The sequence below is a fragment of the Aphelocoma coerulescens genome, chromosome 3, assembly GCF_041296385.1.
Source record: "Aphelocoma coerulescens isolate FSJ_1873_10779 chromosome 3, UR_Acoe_1.0, whole genome shotgun sequence".
NCBI lineage: Eukaryota > Metazoa > Chordata > Aves > Passeriformes > Corvidae > Aphelocoma > Aphelocoma coerulescens.
The window spans coordinates 11,784,657-11,810,472 of NC_091016.1; the positions used below are offsets into that span (position 1 = coordinate 11,784,657).

Consider the following 25,816-nt stretch of genomic DNA (forward strand, 5'->3'; position numbering starts at 1 on the left):
GTTTTTATTATGTCTACAAACTTGTGTGAGATGATTTGGGGGAATACATACATACCTAGTAAGTTATATTACCAGTGTACGCTCTGACCTCATGGCTTCTTTTGTCCTCCAAATTCAGGAAAAGGACTTTGCAGTAAAACTGCTTTTATCTTTGGTCATTCTTTCTTCTTAAGCAGTTTAACAAACTGCTCTTTGTTGTTTGTGCTGGGTTTGTATGTCTCGTTCTGTCTTGGGTGACGTTTTTTTCTGGGAGACACTGCAGGTGAGTACTCAGTGTTTATGTCTGAATGTACAGATCTGTGATTAAACCAAGTGCTTTATCATACCTTCAGGATCATGCAAGTCTAGATTTTTGCTGGAAGCTCAGCAATTGTAACTGAGTTTAGATAGGAAATGCTATGGGATGGATGTATATGAATATATATCATATAATCCCTGCTGTAAATGGACAGACTTCAAGATTGCTTTTCAGTCCTGAACACTTGAAATTCAAAACATTGAAATTTAAAATGGGTATTTTTATCCTATTTGAATAAATCCACTTTTTGTTTTTACTGTTTCCCTTAATAAAGCCAAATGGTGTATTAAATGCCGAATCTTCTTATAAATTACACTCTTGATTCCTTTAGTTTCCTGTCTGGTAGAGGCTTTGGCAACAGTAGCCATCTCTAATTTTGGATTTGCTTTGTGCTTCATTGGTTTAGGGCTTCCCTGTGATATCCTAGAATAGTTACTTGACTGTGATGGCCTTAAGCCATTAATATCTCACATTGGAGGAGACCCATGGACAGTGAAGGGTTTAAATAAAGCATAGCAGAAGTGACTGGCCAACTGCCAGCTAGGGGACAAGTGGCTTCCCTTAAAATGACTGATGAAGGTTGAGCAGAGACATGACTGGATTAGATGGTGACTAAGGAGTAAACTGCAGGCTTTTCCTAAGACTTGGACAGTCTTTCTTGCCTCCTACATCCAGAAAAGCGGTATGGTAGAACTTGACATACATGCAACAGGGAAGAATCTTCTAAGGAATCATCACTTACTTTGTTAGGAGCAAATAGTAAATGTATTCAAAAGAAGTTTTTTGGTTTTTTTTTTTTTTTTAATAAGACTTTCCTTTTTTTTTAATGTGGCAAAGGGAATTATAACACTCAGCATACTTGAAAAGAGGCAATGCCAGAATGCTGTAACAGCTTTAACCTGACTTGATCTCTACTGTAATCCCAAATCCACCAATCCCCTTTGCCTTGGTTCATTATCTCTAATGTCTGCAATTTAAATATCTTGAAGAATTAGGTATTAATCTTTTTTTGAGTTCCTTCAGTACTGAAGGTCACAGAGTGTTTTCTTTAGAGGCAGGATTAAAAGTTTAGACTGCTTTGGGGGTAACACATTTAAAACTTGAAATCTTCTTTGACAGGTAAGTTAAAACCAGCTGTGTTTGGTTTTGTGGTTTTGTTTTTGTTTTGTTGTGTTTTTTTTTTCGCTGAAGTGCCCTCTTTTATCTATAACATACTTACAGCCTTCTTTGATGTTTGCTCTTGATTAGTATTCAGGTGAGGTGTTGAGTTTGAATATTAACAACAACTGTAAGACCTGCCTGTTGTACCTTTATGTGTTTCACCTTTAAGATCATACACATAAACTGAGCACTGATACAAGTTCAGTTGTTTATCAGATTTCTGGTAAACTTTACAAGAAATGTAACTGAAAGTGTCCACAAAAAGTTACTATAAAGTTTCAAGGGATGATGATTACACTCATTGGCAGATGCAGGGGAGAACATAGTTTATGCTGTAGTGTCTAAATGGAGGTTGTATCCAAACATGAAAGTGGAATGTAAGAGTATGTTGGCTGGCTTGTGTCACTGGTTTTAAACTGCTGGGTGGAATTGTAATGGAGATGCTAAGGAGTTGTGGATGTATTATGCTAGATAGTTGTAGCCTCTTGGAAGTTGTGCCTGCCAGAAAATGGAAAATAGTTTACCTATTTAAAGGAAACCTTAAATTGGTTGGGCAACAATGTGTTAACTACATATAATTGTAAGATTTCTTTTTAATCCCAGATGAAACTTCTATGTTTTCCGAGCTCTTCTAGATTATTTTTTTCAAAGATAAAAGATTTTTAGACTTCTAAAGCATTTGACACTCATTTATTACGTTATCTGCGCCATTAAAAATTTGCTTCTTGGTTTTTCAACTTCTGTAGAACCAACTTTGAAATAATACTCGTGTTTATCTCTGTATACCTAGGGAACTCTTAACAGCTCAAAGGAAGGTACAAAATAATCACAGAATTATTAAGGTTGGAAAAGAACTCCAAGATCATCAAATCCAACCTTTGAGTGAATACTGTCATGCCCAGTAAACCAGAACAGTGGCATGTCCACTTGATTTTTTGAACACTTCCTGGGTTGGTGACTCCATCACACCCCTGGGCAGCCTGTTCCAATATTCAACCACTCTTTCGCTGAAGAATTTTTCCTACATGAACCTCCCTGGTGCAACTTGAGGCAGTTTCCCCTTGTCTTTTTCCTAGTTGCCTGGGAGCAGAGCCTGAACCCCACCTGGCTACAGCCTCCTTTCAGGGAACTGTAGAGAGATAAAGTCAACCCTGAACTTCCTTTTTCTCCGGCTAAACATCCCCAGCTCTCTCAGCTGCTCCTCATGGGACTTATGTTCCAAACTCTTCTCTGGAGTTGGGGAAGAATGACTTTCCTGGTCCTGCTGACCACACTATTCCTGATACAGGCCAGGATGTCACTGGCCTTCTTGGCCACTTGGGCACATTATTGGCTTGTGTTCAGCTGCTGTCAGTCAACACCACTGTGTCCTTTTCTGCTGGGCCACTTTCCAGCTATTCTTCCCCCAGCCTGTGATACTGCCTGGGGTTGTGACCCAAGGGCAGGACCTGGCACTTCACCTTGTTGAACCTCATACCATTGGCCTCAGCCCATCAATCCAGCCTGTCCAGATCCCTCTGCAGAGCCTTCCTACCCTCCAGCAGAAGAAAACTCCCATAGTGTCATCTGCAAACTGACTCAGAGTACCCTTGTATCCTCTTGTCCAGATCATCGACAAAAATAGTAAACATGACCTGCCCCAAAACTGATCCCTGGGGAGCTGGTGACAGGCCTCCAGCTGAATGCAACTCAATTCACCACCACTCTTGGCTTGGCCATCCAGGCAGTTTTTTTACCCAGTGAGCCCATGGCCTATCTGAGCCATGCGCAAACAGTTCCTCCAAGAGAATGCTGTGAGACACAAGTGTCAAAGGATTTCCTAAAGTGCAGGTAAATCACATCCACAGTCTTTCCTTCATCCACTAAGTGGAACACCTTGTCATAGAAGGAGATGAAGTTGGTCAAGCAGAGCCTGCCTTGCTGAATCCAGGCTGACTGGGATTGATAGAGACACTGCCCTCGTTGTCCTGCATGCACTGTGTGATTGCACCCAAGATAATCTAAATCCTAACATTTAAGGTCAGTTCATAAATTTCATAGTTTGCTTTTGTAGCTATATCTTCAGGGGTCCAGGAGAAAATAACTATAATATATTGCTGCAATATGTGTCTTGTTGCTGGTTGACTAAAGAATTGAAGAAACAAGTGGTGGATACTCTTCCATAAAAGTACTGTTCATTCTTTTATATATAGACCATTGAAAGATTTATTTGGTAAAGAAATACCAAAACGGATTTCTTTCGTGACTCGTGCTATTCTGTGAATTCAATATATGTTCCTAGTTCTAGCTGTTAAGAGTTGTGCTCATAATAAAGAGTTACTGATTATAATGGCAAGTTTTACTCAAAGTGCAGAGAAGTACAACTCTTACATACCAGTGGAATGCCCAGATCCTTTACTGTCACACTTGTGATCTGTGCTACGTGCCTGGTACCATTATTGCTGCTTCTCTGTTTCCTTTCCTTATTTATTTACTTTACTTTAATCCTTGACTTTTCTGTATAACCTGTAAGAATTTGTTGCTCGTTTGTATGCTGTTTAATTCCTTCTGTTGCACGTGTGGATGATTGAATGCTCACACCAAAGGGTAGCAAGATGCCCAGATTTGACAGTCACAATGCCAGAAAATATATTGAACTTTTGGGTAGGCAAGGTAATGGCTATGAAATGTCATGGGCTTTGATTACAACAATGAATGGAACATAAGCAGAGCTGAGGTTGTGAAAATTGTGGTGTAGTCATGAAGGCTCAATAAATTGTCATTTGAGCTGGATTCAGCTTGGAAGTCTTGGATCTTAAACTGCTGTCATACTGTCCTAGCTTCAGGATAGACTGGATTTGTTGGTGACTTGAAAACATAATGCAAGATTGGCAAGTGTAGTCTAGCTTATTGCTAGGAGATACGTAATTTTTGAACTTACCGAATGTGAGGTGGGTGTCACATCCCATGAATTTTTATGTATTTCTTTAATTCCTTCTTTAGGACATGATCTTAGAAAACAGGCTGAGAATTTGGGGTGAAACTGTCACTACTCTTAAGTTGCTTGAACTTCCACAAGCCTTCTTATTCAATGTCTTCTAATTTCTTGGCTTCACCTAATTTTTGCTTTGCAAAATCTAACTCAACATTGGTACGAATGTAAGAACTTCAGAGGTAGATTTATTTTCTTTGAGTAGAAGTCTTGTGTTGGAGAACTGGTAATTCAAGGAGGAAGTATTTGGGGGAGTTGCACTCTCTCTGCCTGGAATACTTTTATGCAAAGCAGCTACTTAGTAGTTGCTTTGTATAAATACGGAAGTCACCAAGCTGTTTTAAATGTTGCTTTCTAAATTTTGGCAGTTAGTCTGCACTATTACCAGTTCTTAAGTGTTGTTTTCAGGTAACGATGTTTGGATATCCAAATTTTAGGGAGATTTGTTTACTGTCTGCAGTAAAAAGCCTAAGAGGTGACTTAATTACTCCAAGTCAAAACACAAATGCCAAATTCCCTAGTGATCTTATCTATAGCATTTCCTTCGCAAGTTTCCTTTTGCAGTGTATAAATTAGATATTCCTATTAAATAGAAGATAATCATTGACATGTTTTTTTTGATTCATAGACTCCTCTTGGGCTGACACAACTCTTTTGTGTTGAGTAGTTTGTTCAAGGGTTTTTGGGTTTTTTTTCTTCTTCTAATTAAATTTAACAGAAAAGGCCAAGTATAAGTAAATTCATACTCTTTCTGAACAGGGTAGATAAAAGTATTTTTCTTACTGCTTTTTTGCATTGAAATCTTGTTCCTGCTTTTCTTGTTTTAAGCTCTGTTTTTTGTGGTGTCTGCAGAAACTTTGGGTATGTCTCACCTGTGCTCTGGTAAACTTCTTTCAGTCTTTAATTCTTTGGTAAGTTCCATATAAAATGTATAAATTACAATAGATAAGGTCTTGCATATTTTTATGACCAACATTTAATTCAGAAATTCAAATAATAAAGTGGCTTAAAGCTTCCTGGGCCTTGTGTGAAATTCATTTTAAACCACTGTAGATGTGTCTATGTGGTATGTTCTATTCATACAGAAGTTTGTAGAGCCTTGAAAACATATACCATCGTTTTTAGTTTGCCTACTTGCCTGCTGTTTTTTGATGAGGAATACAGTGCCAACCTCTGATAGCCAGAGCTCTAGTAATCTGTTAAACAATGATCATTTAAAAAAAAAATCCTAACCAAAAAAAACCAAATCAAGCTCCTTTTCACCAAGCAGTTCTTCACTGTTAAAGCTTTATGAAAATGACAATACATGGAAAATGAGCTCGAAGGAGGAGGAAGAATTCTCTGCAACAGGTAATTGTCATCAATCATTTCTTCTGGTGGTATGGAGAAGAATGAGAAAAGACAGAGAAGCATTTTGTGTGTTTGTGGAACAGGGAGAAGGCTCTTATGTGTGGGCTCTTCTTAAATGCAAGCTGCCAGCTGCTTCCATCTTTCTTCTTAATATTCCCATTCTTTTGAGTTGTAGTAGGGGATAATGGAAAACAGCTTTTTGTATAACTTAAGAATTGAAGTTGACTTTCTTGATAATGCCTAGTTCTGGCCCTCAGCTGGCACGGCTTGGACTGTTTCACTTGCCCGCTGGAGTTTCTTGCTTGTGCTAACAGTGGTAGTTAGTAGTGTTGAAGGTATAGGAGGAGATACAAGAAGCACCACATACAGTGTGTTGCCAACATGCCAGGAGGTGCCTTTGCACCAAAAACACAAATGCAGGAACATCTAGTGCAGAGAACAGCCAGTGCTGCGACAAGGCAGTTCGTATATTTAAGGCAATTTACAAATATGAACTTCTTACACTGATTTTTGTATGCTTTTGCAGAAAGTAGTAAATCTTGGACAGCTACTCCTGTACCTGTACTAAACAGATCAGGAGACCACTCTTGCCCTTGTTGAATTAATTGCCTGGCTGTGGAAACAAATCAAAATCTTTGAAAGAACCTAATGTTTTAAACTGTCCAGGAAGTAATTTTCATTTGTAGTGGCTCTCACATCCCCTTTGGAGGACTAAACTTGAGATTAGTCCTAAAGTGAAATTGTGGCTTACTGACATTTATACACATTTTCTGCTTTTATAAAAACAGAAAACTAATTGAAGGCTGATGCTGTAATTTAGCTCTCTGAACTACTTACAAAAAGTTGCACATCATGCAGAAAAGTAATGTATAATCAGACCTAGAAACAGTGTTCTAGTAATATATGGTGAAGAACTGCTTTGCAGTGTGATGTCTTACTGTGTACAAGCTGTTTTGTATAAACAACTGCAGCTAAGAATTGAGATTCTGTTACTAATTTTGCTAATCGCTGATCTCCTTTTTCATTTTCTATCCACAGATCTTCATGTCTTTCACTAAGAGGAAACTTGTCAAGATAATTGCCTTAACTATTGTACCTTGGAGCAGCACGTACAAAACTGATCTTAAGAAGAGAGAGTGATTAGTATTTGAAATAACTGCCAGGGGAAAAAAAAATCAAGAAACACTTTTTTTAAAATAATCTATAGAAGATATAATGGCTAAAGTCCATTAAGAAGTTATTCTGACCTAGTAAAAAGGCACAGCTGCTGAAAGGAGAAAAGAATACTTAGTAGAAAATTGCAAAAACCACTTTTGTTCTTAAAGGAACACCTTATGTGTCATGTCAACTCCTTTAGTGATGTGTTTTGTCTTCTCTCTAGGAAACTGGTATTTCTGCAGTATTCAGAATTAGGTCAACCTTCTGTTAGTAGATTTTGGACTTTTCCTTTATCTGTAATTATTTCTGTCAACAAGTCATGGTTTTGCAGCTGCTTAACTGGGAATTAACTCGTAGGCTTCTAACAGCATTCAAGAAAATTTCAAGACTGTTCTAAAATTATAAGGCTATTCAAGGTACCTGTAGTATTTCAGCTGCTTTTTCTACTGGTGCAGCTTGAGAGAGAGTGGAGTTCCGGCAGTCTGGTAGCAATAACCCAGATACACCTGAGGAAGGTGTGTTTTACACTGGGCATAGGTGCCAAGTAAATCTCCTGCGGAGCGTTGACTCTGTAAAAACTGTATTTCTTCTACAAACCATGTGTCACTGTGCTGATATAGTGTATATGAGCAGATACTCTCACTTTTTGTGAGATATGTTGTGGATAACAGTATATTGAAAATGTATCTGGCAGGAAACACTAATATTGTAATGAGATTTTTAAATTGACAATTTTATGCTGTGTCAGAACCTTGTTACTCTACAGTATTTGTATAAATGAACTTCTCTGTCAGAGATGAAAGTACATCTTTGGAGTTTTACACTGACTTTTGTCTTTATAAATTAGTGTAATTTAAAACTTCAAAATAAAGTGTAAATGCATTGTTATTTTAATGAATGAGATGTATAATGATAGTCATCTTTTGCAGCAACTCAAATTTTCTTTTAGTGCACTCAATCACAGAGAATATTTTTCAGCATTTTTCAGAATGCTTCCTCATCCTGGTGTTAAAATTAGATAGTTCTTTGCATTAAAACTGTACAGATGAAAATGTACCCAGTTTCTTTCCCTTTTCTTAGAGGGTTTATTTGATACTTAATGATGTCTCATAGCTGTGCTTACCTCCCTGCTTTTTTTCTCAACACATGAATATGGATATAACTCTAGACCGTCCATTTTACTTACTGCCTGCCTATTAAACAATTCTTGCATCTTGAGCAAGAGGAGTATTCAGCCTGTACTTAGTGCGTGTGTTTCAGGGTTTATCTCCTGTCTCATAGAGTGTCTGCACATACTGGTTGTATCTGGGGACAAGTAAGCAACCTTCTTGTACTGCTGCTTGGAATATGATAAAAAATGCCTGCTCCTGAGACCAAATCATTCGTCTTAATCTCTGAAGAGCAAGGCTTTGGTGAAGAGCACCATCTTTGTGTTTGTCCAGGTCACAGCTGTGCAAACAGGAATTTTGGCATGAGTAGTTCAAATGTTTATTTGTACCAAACCCCCCCCCCCCAACCCAATCAACATCCTTTTAAATCTTACAAGAATTTTGAATTCTCCTGTGAAGATGAATATTCAACACATCAGTAGCAGGTAACGACTTTTTAAAATACTTTATTTAAATACTATGTGGAAAATGTTGAATAATCATGTAATTTGTACATTGTCATTTACTAGATTTTTCTACCTTTTTAGATATCCAAGATTGAGTCCTGGATAGGTAAGTATTCTGAACACTTTTTTTTAGCAGTAACTGTTTCAAATAAAAGCTAAGATGAAGTTTATTCACTTTTTTCTCTGATCTCAAAATATTTTTTAGGCTACTCCTTAGATAACTTGCTTATGACTTAGCATGTGTGTCTAAATGCACAGTAAGGCTCCTTATAAACATTACACTTATTCATGAACTGAAAAAAGTTACTCCCATTTTTTCATTTTGTCTTGCTCAGTTTTCAGAAGCATTTTATGTGTCTTTAGGCCGATTGATTTTGGTAGCCTGTACTAGAAATTTTCTCCCAAGACCTGAACAGGGATGTAAATGCCAGAACAGTAGTAGTTAATATTGTATATTTGTGTGCATGTGCATAAATGCACTGGTTTTAATTCAACTTTCTCCTTTAATTTGCAGCCTTCCAGTCTGGTGTTTTTCTTGCCTCTTCATGACCTCGTGTCTTGAGCAGCCTAGCTGGATCCCCTGGTTCCTGTTTCTTCTTGTTTCAAAATTCTGCTTTCTCCCGTTTTAGATTCCCTACCCTTTTATATTCATATGCATATACTAGCTTTTTGCTACCTGTTTTGGTCTTTGCTGTTTATCCTAAAACTTTGGTTGGGTTCCATCCAATATTTTCCATGTGGTGTTGGCTCTCCTGGATTCCGTGCTACAGTTTAGTACCTGCAATTAGTTTGTCGAACAGCCCTGATGTGCTTTTGAGGTTTTAGTGACCTGATGGTCCTCAACTACGTTTCTGTTCTGCTGCTTTGTCTTGCTCTAAGTAGACATTGGAGAAGACATTAAGGCTGCCCTATTTAGAACATTTTTTAAAGAAGCAAGAGAGCTTGTGGATTGTGGGGGATAAGCAAAGTGAAAGTGTTCTAGATAAAGTGCAAACAACTCCCCTCAACAACAACACCACCACATCTCCTCTTGAACATGTTTAGATTTGTGAGATGTTTGTTCTGCCCCTTTCTGCTCTAATTAGAAAATGCAGTTGTATTTTAGCTTCTAGGCTAAAGGGAGTTCTTCCTTTTTTTTCCCCCCTTCTGTCAAGTAATATCTCGATTTCTATTCAATTTTGTATAGTTTTGATGAGCCTTTCTTTGCAAGTGCTCAGCTGTGGAATCCCTTATGCTCCACACCATAAGAAAATTGCTGCTGAATAGAGGGTCTTAGACTCATCTGAAATATGTTTTGTTTTCTTGTGTAACACATTTCCTTAAAAATACTTGTTTTGAAAATGGTTATGAATGAAACTCTTCCATTATCTGGCTGGTCCTTTGCTAATGGATTCAGAAAAGTCATTAAGCATGTGTGTATTGTGATCTCTGGCACAAAGTGAGGCATTTGGGGGAAAATACCAAGTTTTAGTGTCTTTTGGTGTTCATGTTGCAGTAGTTCATGTTGATTTCTGTATATGCAAATTTAAAGTGTTCACACGCTCAAACTTTTAAGCTTTTTGTGCTATTACGGTGTTGTAGTATAGCAAGGATTTAAAATCTTAGTTTGACTTTCAATTCAGTTACAAAGCAGGAACATATTAACATAGTACAAAATTAACATTACAAAAATATTTAAATGTAAAGCTGTTATGTATGAGTTTCTGGTATATAAAACTCTTCTTTTGTATCATTCTTGGTGTGTGAATCCTTTTTGGGGGGAATGGGCAGGTGGTCCAGGGAAGAAAACTTGATAAATTTTTTTTGTGCAAATTGAGTAAGATTTGTCATCGGAGTTTATAAGGACGTCTTTTTCAGTGTATGAAATAAAATGGTAACACAGGCTTTGTGAAGTTTAGTAATTAAATACTTTTAACTTGAAAAGTAGCATTTGCTCAATATATAAGTAGTGAGTTTGTTTTTCTGAGTTTAGAATATGGGATTGAAGTTCTTGCTATAATCATGTGAACTGACATTGTCATGGGAATTCTCATTGGAGCAGACCTCTTAATGGTTTTATATTTCTTTGTATGTTTTGGTAACATAGATCTATCCAAATAAAGCACTCTTTCTGATTGTTGGGTCTGAAATACGTATTTTTAAATAACAATGTAACTTGATTGCCTGAGATTTTTGCAGTGATGAAATCTAAATAGTTCCTTAAAGCTATTTTGGGAGTAATTGAAACTTTGGTTTTTTTTCTTGTGTTTCAGGGAAATGAGGCAAGCTACCCTTTGGAAATGTGCTCACACTGTAAGTTTTTTTAATTGCTACGTTATATTGTTACAGAAGTGAATTTTACTTGGGGATTGATATGTACAGTTTCCATGTAGGTTATGCAGTTTATATACTAACCAAAAGAACAAAATTAAAAGGGTTAAAAATTACCTTTGGAAATAATACAGCTTTTGCTGTTAATTGTAAAATCAAAAATCAGTCCATCTTTAAAATAAAAATCACTTAAAGTTTTGAGGGTTTTCTTTGAGTCTTCCATTAGAATATAAAAAAACTTACGATAGTCTTGATGTTTGTAGGGTGAAGTGTAGTTCGACTGGTGGGGCTTTTCCCTCAGTCCTGGTGCCAGTTCCTCAGAGATGTGGAGCAGCTCATGGTGCAGTCTGTGCTGTGTTAGGAGTGAAGTATATTGCTTAAACTGGCTTTGTGCCCTCAGAGGAAGGAGAGGTTGAGACTAAATGAGCTTTTTTTTTCCCCTGTGTATGCTTGTAGCCAAGCAGTTAGGTGAGAACTCACTTGGTGTTACTTGCTTTTGGCTACGTGAGACTAAAATTCAGTGCTCCATCTCATGGGGTTAATCTACCCTGTAAAAATGAAGGATTTTTTGCTTAAAGCTGACCAAAGAAGGGGTTGTCTTTTGAAATGTCCTTGTGGTGTTGTGCTAAGTGTACCTATTCTTAGCTATTTTTTCCATGGAATGATTTTTTTCAGCCCTAAAGTGTGCATAGACGTGTGTGTCTTCTGAACCACTTGATAAAATTCCTTATCTTGGGTGAATCGGATCTTGTTTTTAAACAGAGTAGCTATTCAAGAGAGGGAATATTTTCTAGATTTCTTTCACAGTGCTTGTCTCTGGGTCTTGTAATTCAAACTGTAACAGAAAATAGATAATCATGGAGAAATCTTTGTCTAAATATGTTTTTTTTCAGAGAAATGAGGCTTTAGCTGCTAATTTGAAAGTCCTCTGTGCCTAATAGGAACATCTATGTGGATTCTAATTTGAGTCATAAGTTTGCAAACACTTGAGAATCTTATCCACCGTAGTGCATAGCTATGTAATGCTCTCAGTACATTTTGTTAAACGCAAATATATGGTTGGAGTTTTGTATTCAATGAAGACTTCAGTAGTGTTTTCCTGAATCATATATATATATCTCAATCTTACATTACTGCTCCATTGGTCAGTGTTTAGTTAGGGACGAACTGGTTTCTGAAGAGTTATTTTTGTAGCTAGTCGTGTTAATGTCAGAGTTGTAAGCAGTTTGTTGCTATCCTTAACTTCTGATTCTAGGACAAGCTGTATTCATTGGTAGCAACGGGAAGCCTAAAGGTTTATTACTGAGCTTTTTGCCCATTTTTATTGCAGAGAAAGTGAGGATTTCCACATTATATTCTATGGTTAAACTGTATGTTGGAGCTATTGTTGTTTAAATGTGAAGTTTTGCATGATTAGAGCTTTTTCTGCTCTGATGGCCTTTCTCACAGAAGAAGGTCAGCTCGCCCTGGGCAACATAACTATACACATGGGGAAAATGGAGTTTTCACTGTCCCTTTGCTTGGATGAGCCCAGTCACTGCAATGAAAGTGCTGTGATTAAAGATCCTGCGTGCCTCAATATTCTGAAAGCCAGGGATTTGGGGTGTGGATGTGCACTGCTGCATGTTTGGAAGCAAGTCCACCAAGTAGACGTTCACAATGTTCTTCAAATGTTAAATGTTCCAGCTGCTTCTCAGAAATTGTCACTGACAGGTTTAAAGCTTTCAAGGCAAGGCCAGGCAATGTCTTTGAAGATTATCAGATACGGATTTTGAATGGTTATACTTTTTGGAGACTGCCAGTTAGTAATAGTGTATTAATGCTATTTGCACGGGGGCATTGGGTCATAACCTCTCCTTGGTGCTGCAGTTGCTACTTTGGTGTCTCGTAAGAATATTTTTGTGTTAAAGTTGGCAGTTATGTGAAGCGAATTCAGGATACCTTGGAGAGGATGCACACCATTAAACAGTCAAGCATATGCTTTTAACCTTTCATTTTAGAACATTAGTTCTTCTCAGTGGGTGAATTAGTGTTGTTGGATTCCTTAAAGTGGTTTGGTTTTGTTTCTCAGCTGTGCTGTGCCAGAAGTTGCTGAAAACCTAGCACTGCTTTCCATGGTGAAAATTTGATGCCAGCCAAAATCTGTAAAATTATCCGTAAGAAAATTTTATCATAGCAAAAAGATGTGGAGAAAACTATTTTGTAATAAGTAAAGAATAGTTTATAGTGTAGTATTTTTAATATAAACACTCTTTTGTAGAGTGTTTGGATTTTAGGACAAGGAGACTAGTTTTTCTAACTTAGGAAATTGTAATTGACACATCTGAAGTCATGAAGAGGATTAGGCCAGCTGTGTGTAAGCATAGACAAGACAAGTGGTTGAAGTGTTCTCAAGGGCGTCATCTTTTTGAAATCTGATCTCCAAGACTGAAATGGCTGACTTGGTTGCTACTCTGAAACGTTATATTTGTGAATCAGATGAGACTGTAGGTAAAGGTGAGAATTTTGCTGAAGGTCTGTTTTATTTTGAGATCTCTGCAATCCCAATTCTTCTGGGGGAATTAGTCTGGAAACATTTAAAATTCATTTCAGAACATGTTTGATTTAGACAGTATTTTTCCTAATACCTTAGAAATACTCTTGTCTATAATGATTTCATGTTCAAAAAATAAGTGGAAATAGGGCTCTCTGTGACCACACTCTGGTCTGGTTTTTGTTAGTTAAACCTTTGAGCCAGTATTCTAAGAGTAGCTGAAAAGCCAACCTTTTAAGTACAGTTTTAAACATTTAGGTAAACATTTAGATTTCAGAAGTGCTTAGCACTTAATTGGTGAGAGATGTGCAGCTTTTCCAAGGTCTGTACCCTTTGCAGATGCCTGTGTGTATATCGTGTGCTTTGCAGCAATGGATGCCCAATGCTTCTTAATATGTAAACAATTATCCTGTTAAAGCATAAGTGAATGTAATGGATTTCAGAAATCTGTAGTTATAGGGCATTCTTTACTTTTGGCTCTCACATTAATAAAAAGCTAGTTATGTACCTTTATGTTAACTGGAAAAAATATCATTAATTTTTTTTCAGAAATTACTGTTTCTAACATAGAGCACACTGAAATAGGCTTTTAATAAAGCTTTTTGAGTTGCCACTTGAATAGTTTTTACAGTCTTATCTGAGCATCAGTTACATGCATAACAATTTGAAACAGAATTGGTTTAAAGTATGATGGGTCATCCCCTACTGCTGTGTTGGGGGGAAGGAGTGAGGAACTCAGTAGTGTGGATCAGCATATTAGAAAGTGAACAACTGGGAGATAAGACTCCTGCACTAAAATGAGAGTGAGGCAAAGTATTTGCATGTAGTTTCTTGGAAGCATTTTAATGTGATTCATCGTATTTTTAGATATATGCAAAGGAATTGAAGAGATGAAGCAGGTGTTGGCCCTAAGAATTTTAATACTTGGATGGAAGAGGAATCTTTTGAAAGTACTGATAGTTCTTTTAACAAAAAACTCCTTACTACCAGAACTACTTAGCACCCACCTTATGTTAATTACAAGGAGAACAAAACTCAAAATGGATTATGAAATAAACATAAATAATTCCATGTGTTTTAGAACAGTGCAGAACTTGATGTTTGTACAGGACTGCCAACAAAGCGTTTTAAAGAAGAGCACTTACCAGTTATTATTTCCAGCCAGTTGGTAAGTTTGTGAGCTCAGGCATCAGTGCCAAGCTGATGGAATACTGTCTGATTCTGCTGAAAAGCATAGGAAGCACAGAGCAGAGCCCCCTGTCATCTGGGGAGCCCAGCACTAAAAAGGCTAATTCGGATCTGAGGTAGAGGAATGCTCAGGGTTGCTCAGAGTGTGGTGATGAGTCACAGGCAAACTCTGCCTCAAACAGTGTAAACAAAGCTCAGTCCTCCTGATTTTCTCAGTGGTGGTATTGCCCTTTTTACACTACTGTGAACTTGGACTTTCCTAGGATTTCCTAATGTTTTTATTTGTCCTGGTCTCCTGAGCTGGTCTTCTAAAATTCTGTCTGCTACTGCCACCATCAGTCCTTTCAGCTCAGAAGCTTTCCCTTGATCTGAACTATCTTGTGCCTTGCATTTCCAGCAGTACTTAAGAGAGTTTGTGTGGGCACAAAGTCATATTTTGTTCAGACACTAAAAATTTAATTGAGCACTCTGTTCTTCAGTGAAAGCTATGTGGAATTTTAAGAAAGTCTTTTGATAAGGACAAGGAAAATAAAGGTCTTGTAAAAAATGGGAACATCCATTTTGGATGGGAACTGTTGTATGTGTGCGTTCTTGGAGATAATGTCAACAAAAAATGGATAAGATATTATTGAAATTGCTGTTACACATAAATGTATGATGTTTTCCTTTAAAAAAATCCAAAGGAGAACGAAGAAACAAACATTAAACCCTAGAAGACCTACACGTTTTTTAGGTTAATTCAGCTTAGGCAGGGAGAGTCACCAGAAATGAAGGCTGCAAACTGAAGAAAGAGTAGATAGAAGGTATGCAAATCTAAGCCATTTTATACTGTAATGTATTCATCCCTTATTTTATATTTATATTCTTACTTCTTCAGGCTGTTTTATGAAGACAGAGATGCTACTCAAATACAAATTTTTTTCAAGTGTATAAGCTTTTTAAAATTCAGCTTGTGGAAGGGCATTTCATGGCAATATATTTAAGGAAAAATAATGAGATTCTGATATGAGATCTCATACAGTCAGTTATGAACACAGTGGTCTCCAGATGTTTATCCAGTTATGTTCATTAGGAACAGAGGCTTTTATGCTCAGGAACTATTAAAGGAAATTTTCTTAGTCCTGCATTTATTTTGCTTTTTCATTATTTTCTCCTCCAGGTACTGTCATTCATGGATTATCAATTGCCAGAAACAAAACATTGGAAGAGTTTCCTATTTGGTCAGCTTTTGGCAGAGATACTGATTTTTTTCAGTACTGTTCTTTGACTTGTTTTTTTTTTTTTCTCCCCTCAAGGAAAGAACCTCTCTCAGATCTCCAGTGCAGGCAAACCCTCTGCTTAAATGTTTCACGGTTTGGAATGAGAAATTTGTAATCCTATTTCTAGTAGCAACTGCTGCTAGATACTTGAACCTGGACTGTGCATTGGAGTTGAGCTGGTATGAGCTATGAAATGGGATGTGTGTATATGTGGAGAAAGAGTAATTAACATTTTTAAAGTATCAGGACTCCTTAATTTCATAATTGAGGCAGCTGTTGCTTTGTTACAGCTCAGCAAAATGTTAACATTCTTGAGAAATATTCTTACATGCCTTTGCAACCTCCTCCCTTTCCTGTGATCTGATTCTTATCTTTATCATCCATAATCTTGACCTCCTTGTACAATCTTGAAAACAAAACAAATTTCTTCTCTTACACTTGCTAGTTTGTAAATTTCAGGATCTTGTTAACTAGAAATGCGAGGCTAGCTAACCCGGCAGTGGTTCTTGTGCCGAGCAGATGATGGCAGAGCAGCCTTGCTTGTTAATACTGTGTCCGGTGGATCAATTTCTGAGTGCCTCAAGAAAATGTTCTTTTTATAGTTCGTATTGGTAGTTCCTGCTAGAGATACATTAACTCAAAATAAAATACCTTTGTGACAGAGTTTGTTTTCTTAGCACATCTTGTGTGGGAGGTCTTGTCTCTCTGCAGTGGCAGAGTTGGTCTTGTCTCTTTTGTGCCAGCTTGTGCCAATTTAAGCTGTGTAGCAGTGTGTGTGTGACTCGTATATGTGGTAATTAACTCCACTTTGTAGCAGAACACTAACAGAACTCTGGGTGTCGCTTTTTAGTCTTTGCTCATATATTTGTGAGGAAAAAGTAGCGTGGACTTGAGCTCCCAAACCAGGAAATGGAACTGAAGTAATGAAATAAGACTTTCTTTAATGCGACCTCTGGGTTGTGAGAAAATGATGTTACCTAATGGCCAGAGGTCTGTAGTCCTGCTTCTGGCAGCTCTGTGTTTACATCTTAATTTGTGAAAATGTCATCACTGTGTTTTGGTACTTAGCAGTTTTTTACATGTCACTTAGAAATGTTATAGAACTTGCATTTCCTTAACTCATTCATTTTTGTGGCAAGGGAGACGAGATCCAGCTGTGTTAATGCTGCTATCATTTTCCTCCATTTTGATTTTGTGAAATTGCAGAACTAGGAAGTATTTCAGGTTGCTTAGGAGGCCTTAGAACTCACCAAAATGGAAAGATTAGTCTTTCTATTAATATTGGAAGTGAGATTCCACTGATCTGTAAGAAACTGGCAGTGCATTATATACACCATAGATACTACTTTCATTTTGCTATTTAGTTGTTTTAAAGTGAAGTAATATGGGTATAAGTTATGTCTATTCATACACTTAATTTTACAAGGGAAAATGTGCTTATGTAGGTAGTGTGATAAGCCACCCTTAATATTTTTATGCTTTTTCAAATGCTTGTGCTGTGAGAATTCTTTGAGGATATCAACTCTTTCTATGTGAGTTGCACGTAGAGCTTGCACTAAAAATGAAGTATCCACATTTGCAGCTTGCCAACGTGCTATCTTTACATTAAATTGGGGTGGGCCCAGTAATTGTCCACTGGCAGGACTGGGAGTGAGGAAGAATGGAAGCAAAAGAGTTTCTGTGTGCAGAAGCAAAAGTTGGCAAATACCTTCAGTGTGTTGGTGAGAAGCAGCATTTTGTGCTGATGGACTCATAAAATTGCCCGAGGAGCTCTGTTTTGCCATTCCTTTTTAATACTGTCTTCATTTAGTCACATGATGATGTTCTACATCTCCTGCTGTGTCATCTGGAGGGGTTCTTGGGTAGCTGTGCAGTGTGCTCCTGCCATTGCTGTGGTGTCATACTGTTCAGGGCACACCTCCAGTCTTGTTCAAGGCTTCTGCAGAAACTGGGGGTAAAAGGAATATTTCACTGCAATCGAGAGATTAATTACGTGAAATACCACACTGCTTACTAGAAACTGAGGAAAGCAGATTATGTTTAGTCTTACTTTTATGGTCCTAGAGGGAGAATCAGGTCCATCACTTTCTGGCACAGCAAAGAGAAGATTATTCTGGGACTGTAGACTGTTTTTTGCCCTTTCCCTCTGCGGTTGCAAGCCATAACTGACTAACTGAGACAGACTAACTGCAGAATGTCAGAATTTACCATTCAGAAAAAATAAGTCTTGACAGAAAATCATCTTGTGCCTTTGGAGTTCTGGCAGGCTCTGTCTTTCGTTCTGAAATAGTACAGTTCTGAGGAGACTGTGTCTCATTGGATTGTAGACAAGGATATCAAGGAATTGAAGTGGAAGTTCATTACTGTTGGTAGAGGATCAGGTCCTTGAGTTGGCTGCAATTTCAAAACATCAAAAGACTCAGAGCTGTGTGGTTTTATGCTGCACTTTTACAAAAACCTAAGAAGGTATTAATGTGATGTGAAGTGGATCAGGTGGATGCGTGTGCCTTGTAGAAGTTAAGATATAATTTTTGTTACTATTGGAGCAAATACACTACTAAATGGAGCTAAGAAACATTGAAGAAGCTGCTCATGTTAAGGAGGAGGTTGGTAGGGGGAGTTTGCCAGCCTCAGGTTCTGCAAGGTATGTTTGCTGTGGTTTGCTCTGTGCTGGGCTCCTTCAAGGCTTCCTAAGAACCTCAGTTCCTCCTTCACAGCCAAAAATGGTGAGCAACATGTGAACAAACTTGGGTCTCGTAAATGAAGTTGCTGACAGGGTATTTTCAGGTTGTTATGGGGAAATTTTTCCAAGTTTTTCAGCAAAGTACAAGATTGCTTGTAATTATTTTTATGGATTAACAGATTTAGTCTATTCCTCGCATAATCAGATGTTTAATTGAGATTCTCTATTAATTTGAAGAGATTAGATGAAGAGGTGCCGCTGCAGAACCTAAATCTACTTTAATTTCTGGGACAAAAAAAAAGCTGTATGCAGGTTGGGGCTACAGGTGTGCCTATTTCCTGTTTATGATGAAGAGGAAAAATGGTCTTAGGTCAATCAGAGGGATGTTTTGAGTAGGTGAGAGGTAACTGGTAAACAGTAGGACTCTTAACCTGCTTAACTTGACACATATCCCAGGAGATCTCATGTTTGCTGTGCTGAAGAGCACTAGTTTTGCTAATACCTTGGATATAATTGTCTTTCTAACATACTATGTTAGTCTAGTGTAAACATAATGCTAGCTCCTTCAAAGAACACTTGGTCTCTTCCTTAATTTCTTCATACCTGGTATTTGTAAGAGCCGTCTGACTAAGAACTAACTAGCTAAGCATCCTCAATCCTTCAAAATGTTGTGTCAGCATGTGATATTCAGTGAGTCACAAGGCTAACTCTATCATGGCAGGTGCAGGGAGGAAAAAAGGTAAGTCTTATTTAAAATAAAATTGTGTTTGTCGTCAGAATTTCATGTTATCTTTATAGGTATTTAATAGTTATAATAAAGTAGAAGATCTTGCAGGAAAGCAATTAAATGTGCCTTGTTTCCAAACGGCAAAGGGTTTACTGAAGCCTTTCTGAGAATAAGTATGGGGTTGTTTTTCATTTCAGTTGATGCTGATGAGATAAAACGACTAGGAAAGAGATTTAAGAAGCTTGATTTGGACAACTCTGGTTCTCTGAGCGTGGAAGAGTTCATGTCTTTACCTGAATTGCAACAGAACCCGTTAGTACAGCGAGTAATAGATATATTTGACACAGATGGCAATGGAGAAGTGGATTTCAAAGGTAAGGCACAGTGTTTTGTGACAGGTGGTGGTGCTTTAGAATTCGTATTTTTCTTCATCGGAAAGAGGAAAGTTGAAGAAGATTTGTTAATGAAAATAAGGTGCTAATTCCTAGTGAAACTAAATACCAGTAAAACTAGTTTCTCTGGTGCATTAAGGCACTTCTGAGTGAAATGTTTAAAAGAGCAAATTGTTTAGTAATTGCTTTTAAGGTCATGTGACTGAGGACTACTCACTGAGTATCTCTTAAAGTACACCAATTTAGACTCTTCATTTTGATGCTGGGGAGAGACTGAAGAAAGTGGGGTAGGCTAGGTGGTGTGTTTCTGCATAAGTTGTATTTATCCAAATATCCAAATGAAATCTGTCCTTTGTTGAAGTATTTAGAAAATAGAAAGGAGCCCAGGTTTTTCTGTTGGTACTTCTTTTATGGGATTCTTTTTAGGTAGATCTTAGATTAACACTTGAAGAAAAAAATCCAAACAACCTAGAAGATCTGATTTAGTACATTTCTGAAAATTTTAGACTTATTTTAAATATTCATGATTAAAAGGGCCAGCAGGTTATTATCTTCATTACTAGTTCATCTTTAAACAGTCTCTGACCCTTAGAAGTGATAATGTTTGTAACTTCTCTTCAAGTACTGTACTTGTACAAGTTCTGTTCAAATACAAAATACTTAGTATTTCTTGTTGCTTATGACTAGAGAAGGTGATGTGAATGGATCAGGTGGATGTGTGTGCCTTGTAGAAGTTAAGATACAATTTTTGTTACTATTGGAGCAAATACACTACTAAATGGAGCTAAGAAATACTGATTTTTCTTGCATTTTTTTTAAACTGGAGAAAGTACTTGAATTTTATGTATACTGACAGGCTGACATTTTAGATAAGATATTAATATACAAGAGCTGCTAACCTTTGCAAAACCCCTTAAATTTCTGTAGGGATAGCTACAGTATAACCAGAATGTTGAGTTTTGATCGAAAGCAGTAATTGTTGCATGGAACTATTCAAAATTCCCATGTAAAAAATAGGTAGTCATGAACAATGAGGATCATGTTGTCTGTGACATTGAGCTGTGATTAATACAGTTATTGAGAGCTGTTCCTCTTGGGAGGGAACAGGAAGTTGGCAAAATCAATTTTCTTTTATAGAAAAATACTATTTTGGTATTTCTTTAAAAGCAGTTTTCAGGTTTCAATGTAATTCTTAAAATTGAGAACATTTGTAACATTGAGAGGAGTTGTACAATTAGAGTCCCAACTGGAGTAGCTTTAGTAAAGGTCTTAGAGTTTTCTGTCAGGTTCTTGTGAAGGTCCAGCAACAAAATTACTTAAATCCTGGTGTGACCAAGTCTGTTTAGTGAGTGCTGCATTGGATTTGGGGTTCCTCCCACTGAAGAACGTTAAAATATCAAAGTACGCAGACATTTACGTGTCACAAGGTAGGTAATACTTTAAAAATTTGAGGGTAATTTAGATTCTTTTTACAATTTCTAAAATTTTCTGAATGTTGACTTCTTTGTTTATTAAAAAATACACTTTTTTGTACATGTTTTCCTTGCATTAATTAGAATTCATAGAAGGAGTGTCCCAGTTCAGTGTCAAAGGAGATAAAGAACAGAAGTTGAGGTGTAAGTATTTTGATTTTTCCTTAACAAAAATTTTCTGATCCTCAAAAATATACTTTTGTAAGTTAAGAAACTGACAAATCCAGATTGTTGTAAAATGGAATGTAAAGTGGAAAATAATGAAAGTAGATTGTAAGCTTTTTGCCCATTTTGTCATTTATTTGTGTGAAAATTTGTCAGTTCTCTTTTCTGCTGGGATGGTTGGGGGAGGTTGGTTGCTTTCTGAACAATTTCAGTTGCTTTCTGTTTTTTAAAAAAGTAAATTCATTTAAGAACAGCTTGCTGCATAGTTCTGTGCACTTACAGGGCCTAAGAACAATACTCAATTCTTTGCTATTACAGTAGAAAAGCATTAAATTCTAGTTTCAGAACTGCATCTCCAGACTCAGGCTTTTGGAGTAGAAAAGAAACAGGTTTGGTTAAGGATGTAGCTTCCAATAACTAAGATTCAAATGTTTAAAAATAAATTCAGTCTTGATGCCAAGTTGTTTGCAGCAAAGTAACCAGATTTTGAGTCATCTGTTTCCTGGAAGATGGTAATTTGTTTGCTGCCTGGGTGCTTTACTTGTGGTGGGGAAGACTTTCTTTTTTGCTGTTTATAGAATTCTCTTACTGCTGGTGCTAAGACATTTTCTAAAGTGAGTATATATTCTTTTCCAACCACAGTTGCTACTAATTGGTTGGTTTATTTATCTTTGATTTTTTTTTTTTTTTTTACTTCTGCAGTTGCTTTTCGCATTTATGATATGGACAAAGATGGCTATATCTCAAATGGAGAGCTCTTCCAGGTGCTGAAGATGATGGTTGGGAACAATCTCAAAGACACTCAGTTACAGCAAATTGTAGATAAAACCATAATTAATGCAGATAAGGATGGTGATGGAAGAATATCCTTTGAAGAATTCTGTGCTGTAAGTAACTTCTAAAGAAAACTTTTGTCATTTACAGAGAGAAAAAAATAGCCTCTCAAGTGCTGCTCTGGAAAAAGAGTAAACAGTTGAAAGGCACGTTTTAAGAACTTAGAACAGAATGCTTAAATGTAGCATTTAGTGCTTGAAGGGGTTGATTTCAACACATGTGGTATATTTATTTCATTAGTTGACAGCAAGTTTTAAATTCTTTTATCAAAAAAAGTAAATGACACATTGAATCTTGAAACTTTGAAAATTGAAATAATGAGTGTTTACGCATTGACTTTTAAACAGTATATTAAGGAAGATACACTTGATAGCATGGTTTGGGCATTGCTTTTTTTTTCCTAATCTTTGAATTTACAAGTTCAGTTCAAACATAACTTGTTCATACTCAAAAAAATATGTGAATTCTAAAAAAAAGAAGGCGGGGGGGAGGGTGGGTGGTGGAAATCTGCCATCCCGCCAACGACTAAAGTGAAAAGGTTCTATTGTTTGCATTTTGGGGATATATTTTTTTTTAAGTTTAATTATTTTTGTGACATCATGTAAAAAAACCTTCATCTGCAAAGGAGTCAGAGCTACAGCCTGCAAATGCCTGGATTTAGTGCATTACTTGTTTATTTCTTGCACTGGGCTGTCATCTTTGCCATCCATCAAATGTGATGTTGCCTCTTCTTTTGTCCTTGGGCTTCTGCCCAGGTTTCCTGTCATGTGCTACTGATGGATTTTCCTTTTCCTTTCATTTAATTTCTTAAGTTTTTGTTGACCTCCTGGCAGGACACTTTCCAGTTCTAAAACTTTTTACCCTTTTTCTTGCATTTTACCCTCTCTGAATCTTGTCCTGTGCATGTACAAAAATGCTTTTTCATTTGTTGTCTTTGGCAAATACCATTTGGCCATTGAATTTTGTTCCTGCGTTATCAAACGTTCCTCTGTACATGGCAGCTTTCCTTTGCCTTCTGTTCTGCATGGATCACACACCTGTCAACACTGGTAATTCTTTTCTGGGTATGTGCAGTTCTGTATGAAATCCTGCTGCTGTTCCTAAGGCCCTTTCCTTCTCCTGGGAAGGTTCACAGTTTTACAGGGTGGTTTAGACGTCACCATTTTATTTAACATGCACAAACATACTGCAAGGCCATAATAAGAGATGGAGAGGAATGCCAAAATTGTGTTATTTGCACTGGTTTTCAGGCCCTTGAGTGTGTAATTGTACTAATACTGAACTACCTTGGTTTGTACATAATTAATTTTATCTCTCACAGTACTTGTAAAATGTAAATCAGTTTGGAGGGAAGTACTGCCTTTATTTTATGATTGACCTCAATGCATCTATTGAATGTGTTCTTTGTACCTTGCTAATTTTCAGTTCTCATCTTTCTGAACCTTATTTTTCTCCCAGGTTGTAGGAGGCCTAGATATCCACAAAAAGATGGTCGTAGATGTGTGACTCTGTAGGGCACCACCCAACACTTTTGCTTTCTTCTCCATCTCTGAAGATCTGCTCCAGACGTCCAGCAATGCTCTCTGTGTATTTAAATGGAAGTATTTTTCTCTGTGAAGCCACATTTTCCAACATGAGCCTCATGAAGCCAACTAAGTGTTATTGAACTTTTATTCTCTCAATAACTCAGTGTAGCACTTTAAAGTCTGAAGGACAGCAAAGATGGAAAGAGCATATCAGTGTGGCGGAGAAAGGGAAGGGGTTGGCTTTTTAATTTATTTTTCTTCATCTTTTATAACAAGGAAATATCTATCTATATATATATATGTGTGTGTGTATTTATATATAGATATATATGTAGCTTTCTATATGTAGTAGCTAGGTGGGCTTTAATTTAATATACTTGATTCAGAAACAAAACTAGAGTACAAAGTGCCAAGCAGAATATTAACAGTTCAATATATGGATATACATCCTTACTTTTATTTCACACAGTTTTATATATATAGTAGAAGAATGTAAAATTTTAACTGGGTCTTAGGTCAACTCTTTTCCTTTCCTGTGACTGTTCAGATGTTTCTATATATTGAATGGCTGACAAAGCATTGCTTCTTATTAAATCACCTTAATTACTTTTTTTTTTGTAACACAGGAGACTAAATTTATTTATACCTGTTAATATATTACCAGGGACTGTGTCTCTTTGCTAAATAACTTAGTACAGTTCTACTTGATATGAGAATATAGTTTAATGCTACTGCCAAGAACTAGTCCTCCTGTGCATATAGTGACTGCGGAATGCTTTGATGGCTGTTAGATTCTGTCACCCAGGAACTGGGAGCATTTACAGCTGTCCTGAAGCCAAGACAACTCTGCTGTTCTGGGTTCAGTTTAGATACAGCTGCTTAAGGTGGTAGACGCATTCATGATTTTCTCTTGTGCTTAGCTTAATGAAATTAGGATCAACATAACTGTGCAGAATTCCCATCTACTTATTTTATACAGTACTTAAGGTTATAAAATGTTCTTGCCACTTAAATTCTGTTGTTTCAACCATGATAGTTTTCCCCCCTGCATTTAAAAAATACTACAGGTAGCTAAATAACTGGTAATATTTTATATATATATATGTATATATGATTCATACAGGGGGGAAATCTTGTTAACCTATGCCATAGAGGAGGAAAACTTCACACTATCTAAATTTATACCTCTTGCGGTTCTCCAGTCCTTTTCCTGGAGAATTTTTTTTTTCTTTTCTAGATTTGTCCATATCATAATTTGTAATGGAAGGTAACTTGATATATTTGTGTGATATAAAAGTAGCGAGCCATGTTTTACAACTTTATATCATCCCTTCCCTTTTCTGCAGTGGTACTATTGGCTGGAAGAAAAACATTTGCTAGATTTTTTAGGACAGTACATCTTTCCTGTATAGTAGTTTTTCTATTTAAAAAAAATTGTTTTATAATGAGCAGTGGAAAGTACAGGTTGTCTGAACCTCTTCAATTGAGCACCTGTCTGCCATAGCTGTTCCTTCAACTGAGTGCTGCACATCATGGGCTCTGTCTGTGAGAGAGAAATCCAGGTGCTTAGTGTCCTTGCATGACATGAAGTTTTGCATGTAGATCAATTTGAAATGTTCCTCTTGTTTACATAATTTGCATAATTAAAAAGATAATGTTGCCAAACTTTGGTAAATGTTAATGTTCAAAACAAAAATCTCCACTACATGTAACTTTTTTCTTCCTCTGGATCAGTACGTGGTTTATAATCCCAGCCAGTGGTTGCATCTGTTCCAGTGTCAACTGCCATGTGCTCTGCTTCAAGGGGGAATTAGTCTTTTGTGAATTTTTTGTACATAAGTATTTGTTACAAACATTTTAGCAAATGCTTTCAGTTTTTCTTGCTTGTGCATATCTTGGCTGGCATTATAGAAATTAGTGCTAATGTTATTTCCTTAGGGGGACTGGAAGGGGAGGGATGAGGTTTTTTTTTTTAGTTTGTGTGGGGAAAAATGATTTATGTTGAATGTTTAGTTTCTCCTCTGCATGCTACATCATATGTTGTGGGAACTATAAGAATCTTCATACTGTATGAATACAAAATAAAATATTTGAACCTTGACTGGGATACTCAGTACCTTTCCTGTTCACCTTAAAGTAGCTCTAAAGAAAACTTGTTCATATTTCTTTGTCCA

The 25,816-nt window shown here is 36.9% G+C and overlaps 1 protein-coding gene and 1 long non-coding RNA gene across 3 annotated transcripts in view; both read left to right on the top strand.

Moving 5' to 3' along the window:
- Positions 1-25,743, top strand: part of PPP3R1 (protein phosphatase 3 regulatory subunit B, alpha) — a 38,928-nt gene extending 13,185 nt beyond the window's left edge. Inside the window, exons 1-6 of one of the 2 annotated variants that reach the window (XM_069009053.1) lie at positions 8,504-8,659; positions 10,806-10,845; positions 19,451-19,627; positions 21,202-21,261; positions 21,985-22,169; positions 23,575-25,743. In XM_069009053.1, the coding sequence (XP_068865154.1) occupies positions 10,833-10,845; positions 19,451-19,627; positions 21,202-21,261; positions 21,985-22,169; positions 23,575-23,622 (483 nt within the window). In that variant the 5' untranslated portion in view covers positions 8,504-8,659; positions 10,806-10,832 and the 3' untranslated portion in view covers positions 23,623-25,743. Of the gene's footprint in view, positions 1-8,503; positions 8,660-10,805; positions 10,846-19,450; positions 19,628-21,201; positions 21,262-21,984; positions 22,170-23,574 lie in introns of those variants that run through there. The other variant, XM_069009052.1, reaches the window with a different exon arrangement.
- LOC138107620 (uncharacterized) lies at positions 455-7,832 on the top strand. The gene is made up of 2 exons (XR_011149646.1): positions 455-5,780; positions 6,819-7,832. It is a non-coding gene; the product is annotated as an uncharacterized lncRNA (long non-coding RNA).
- Positions 25,744-25,816: the final 73 nt, after the last annotated feature.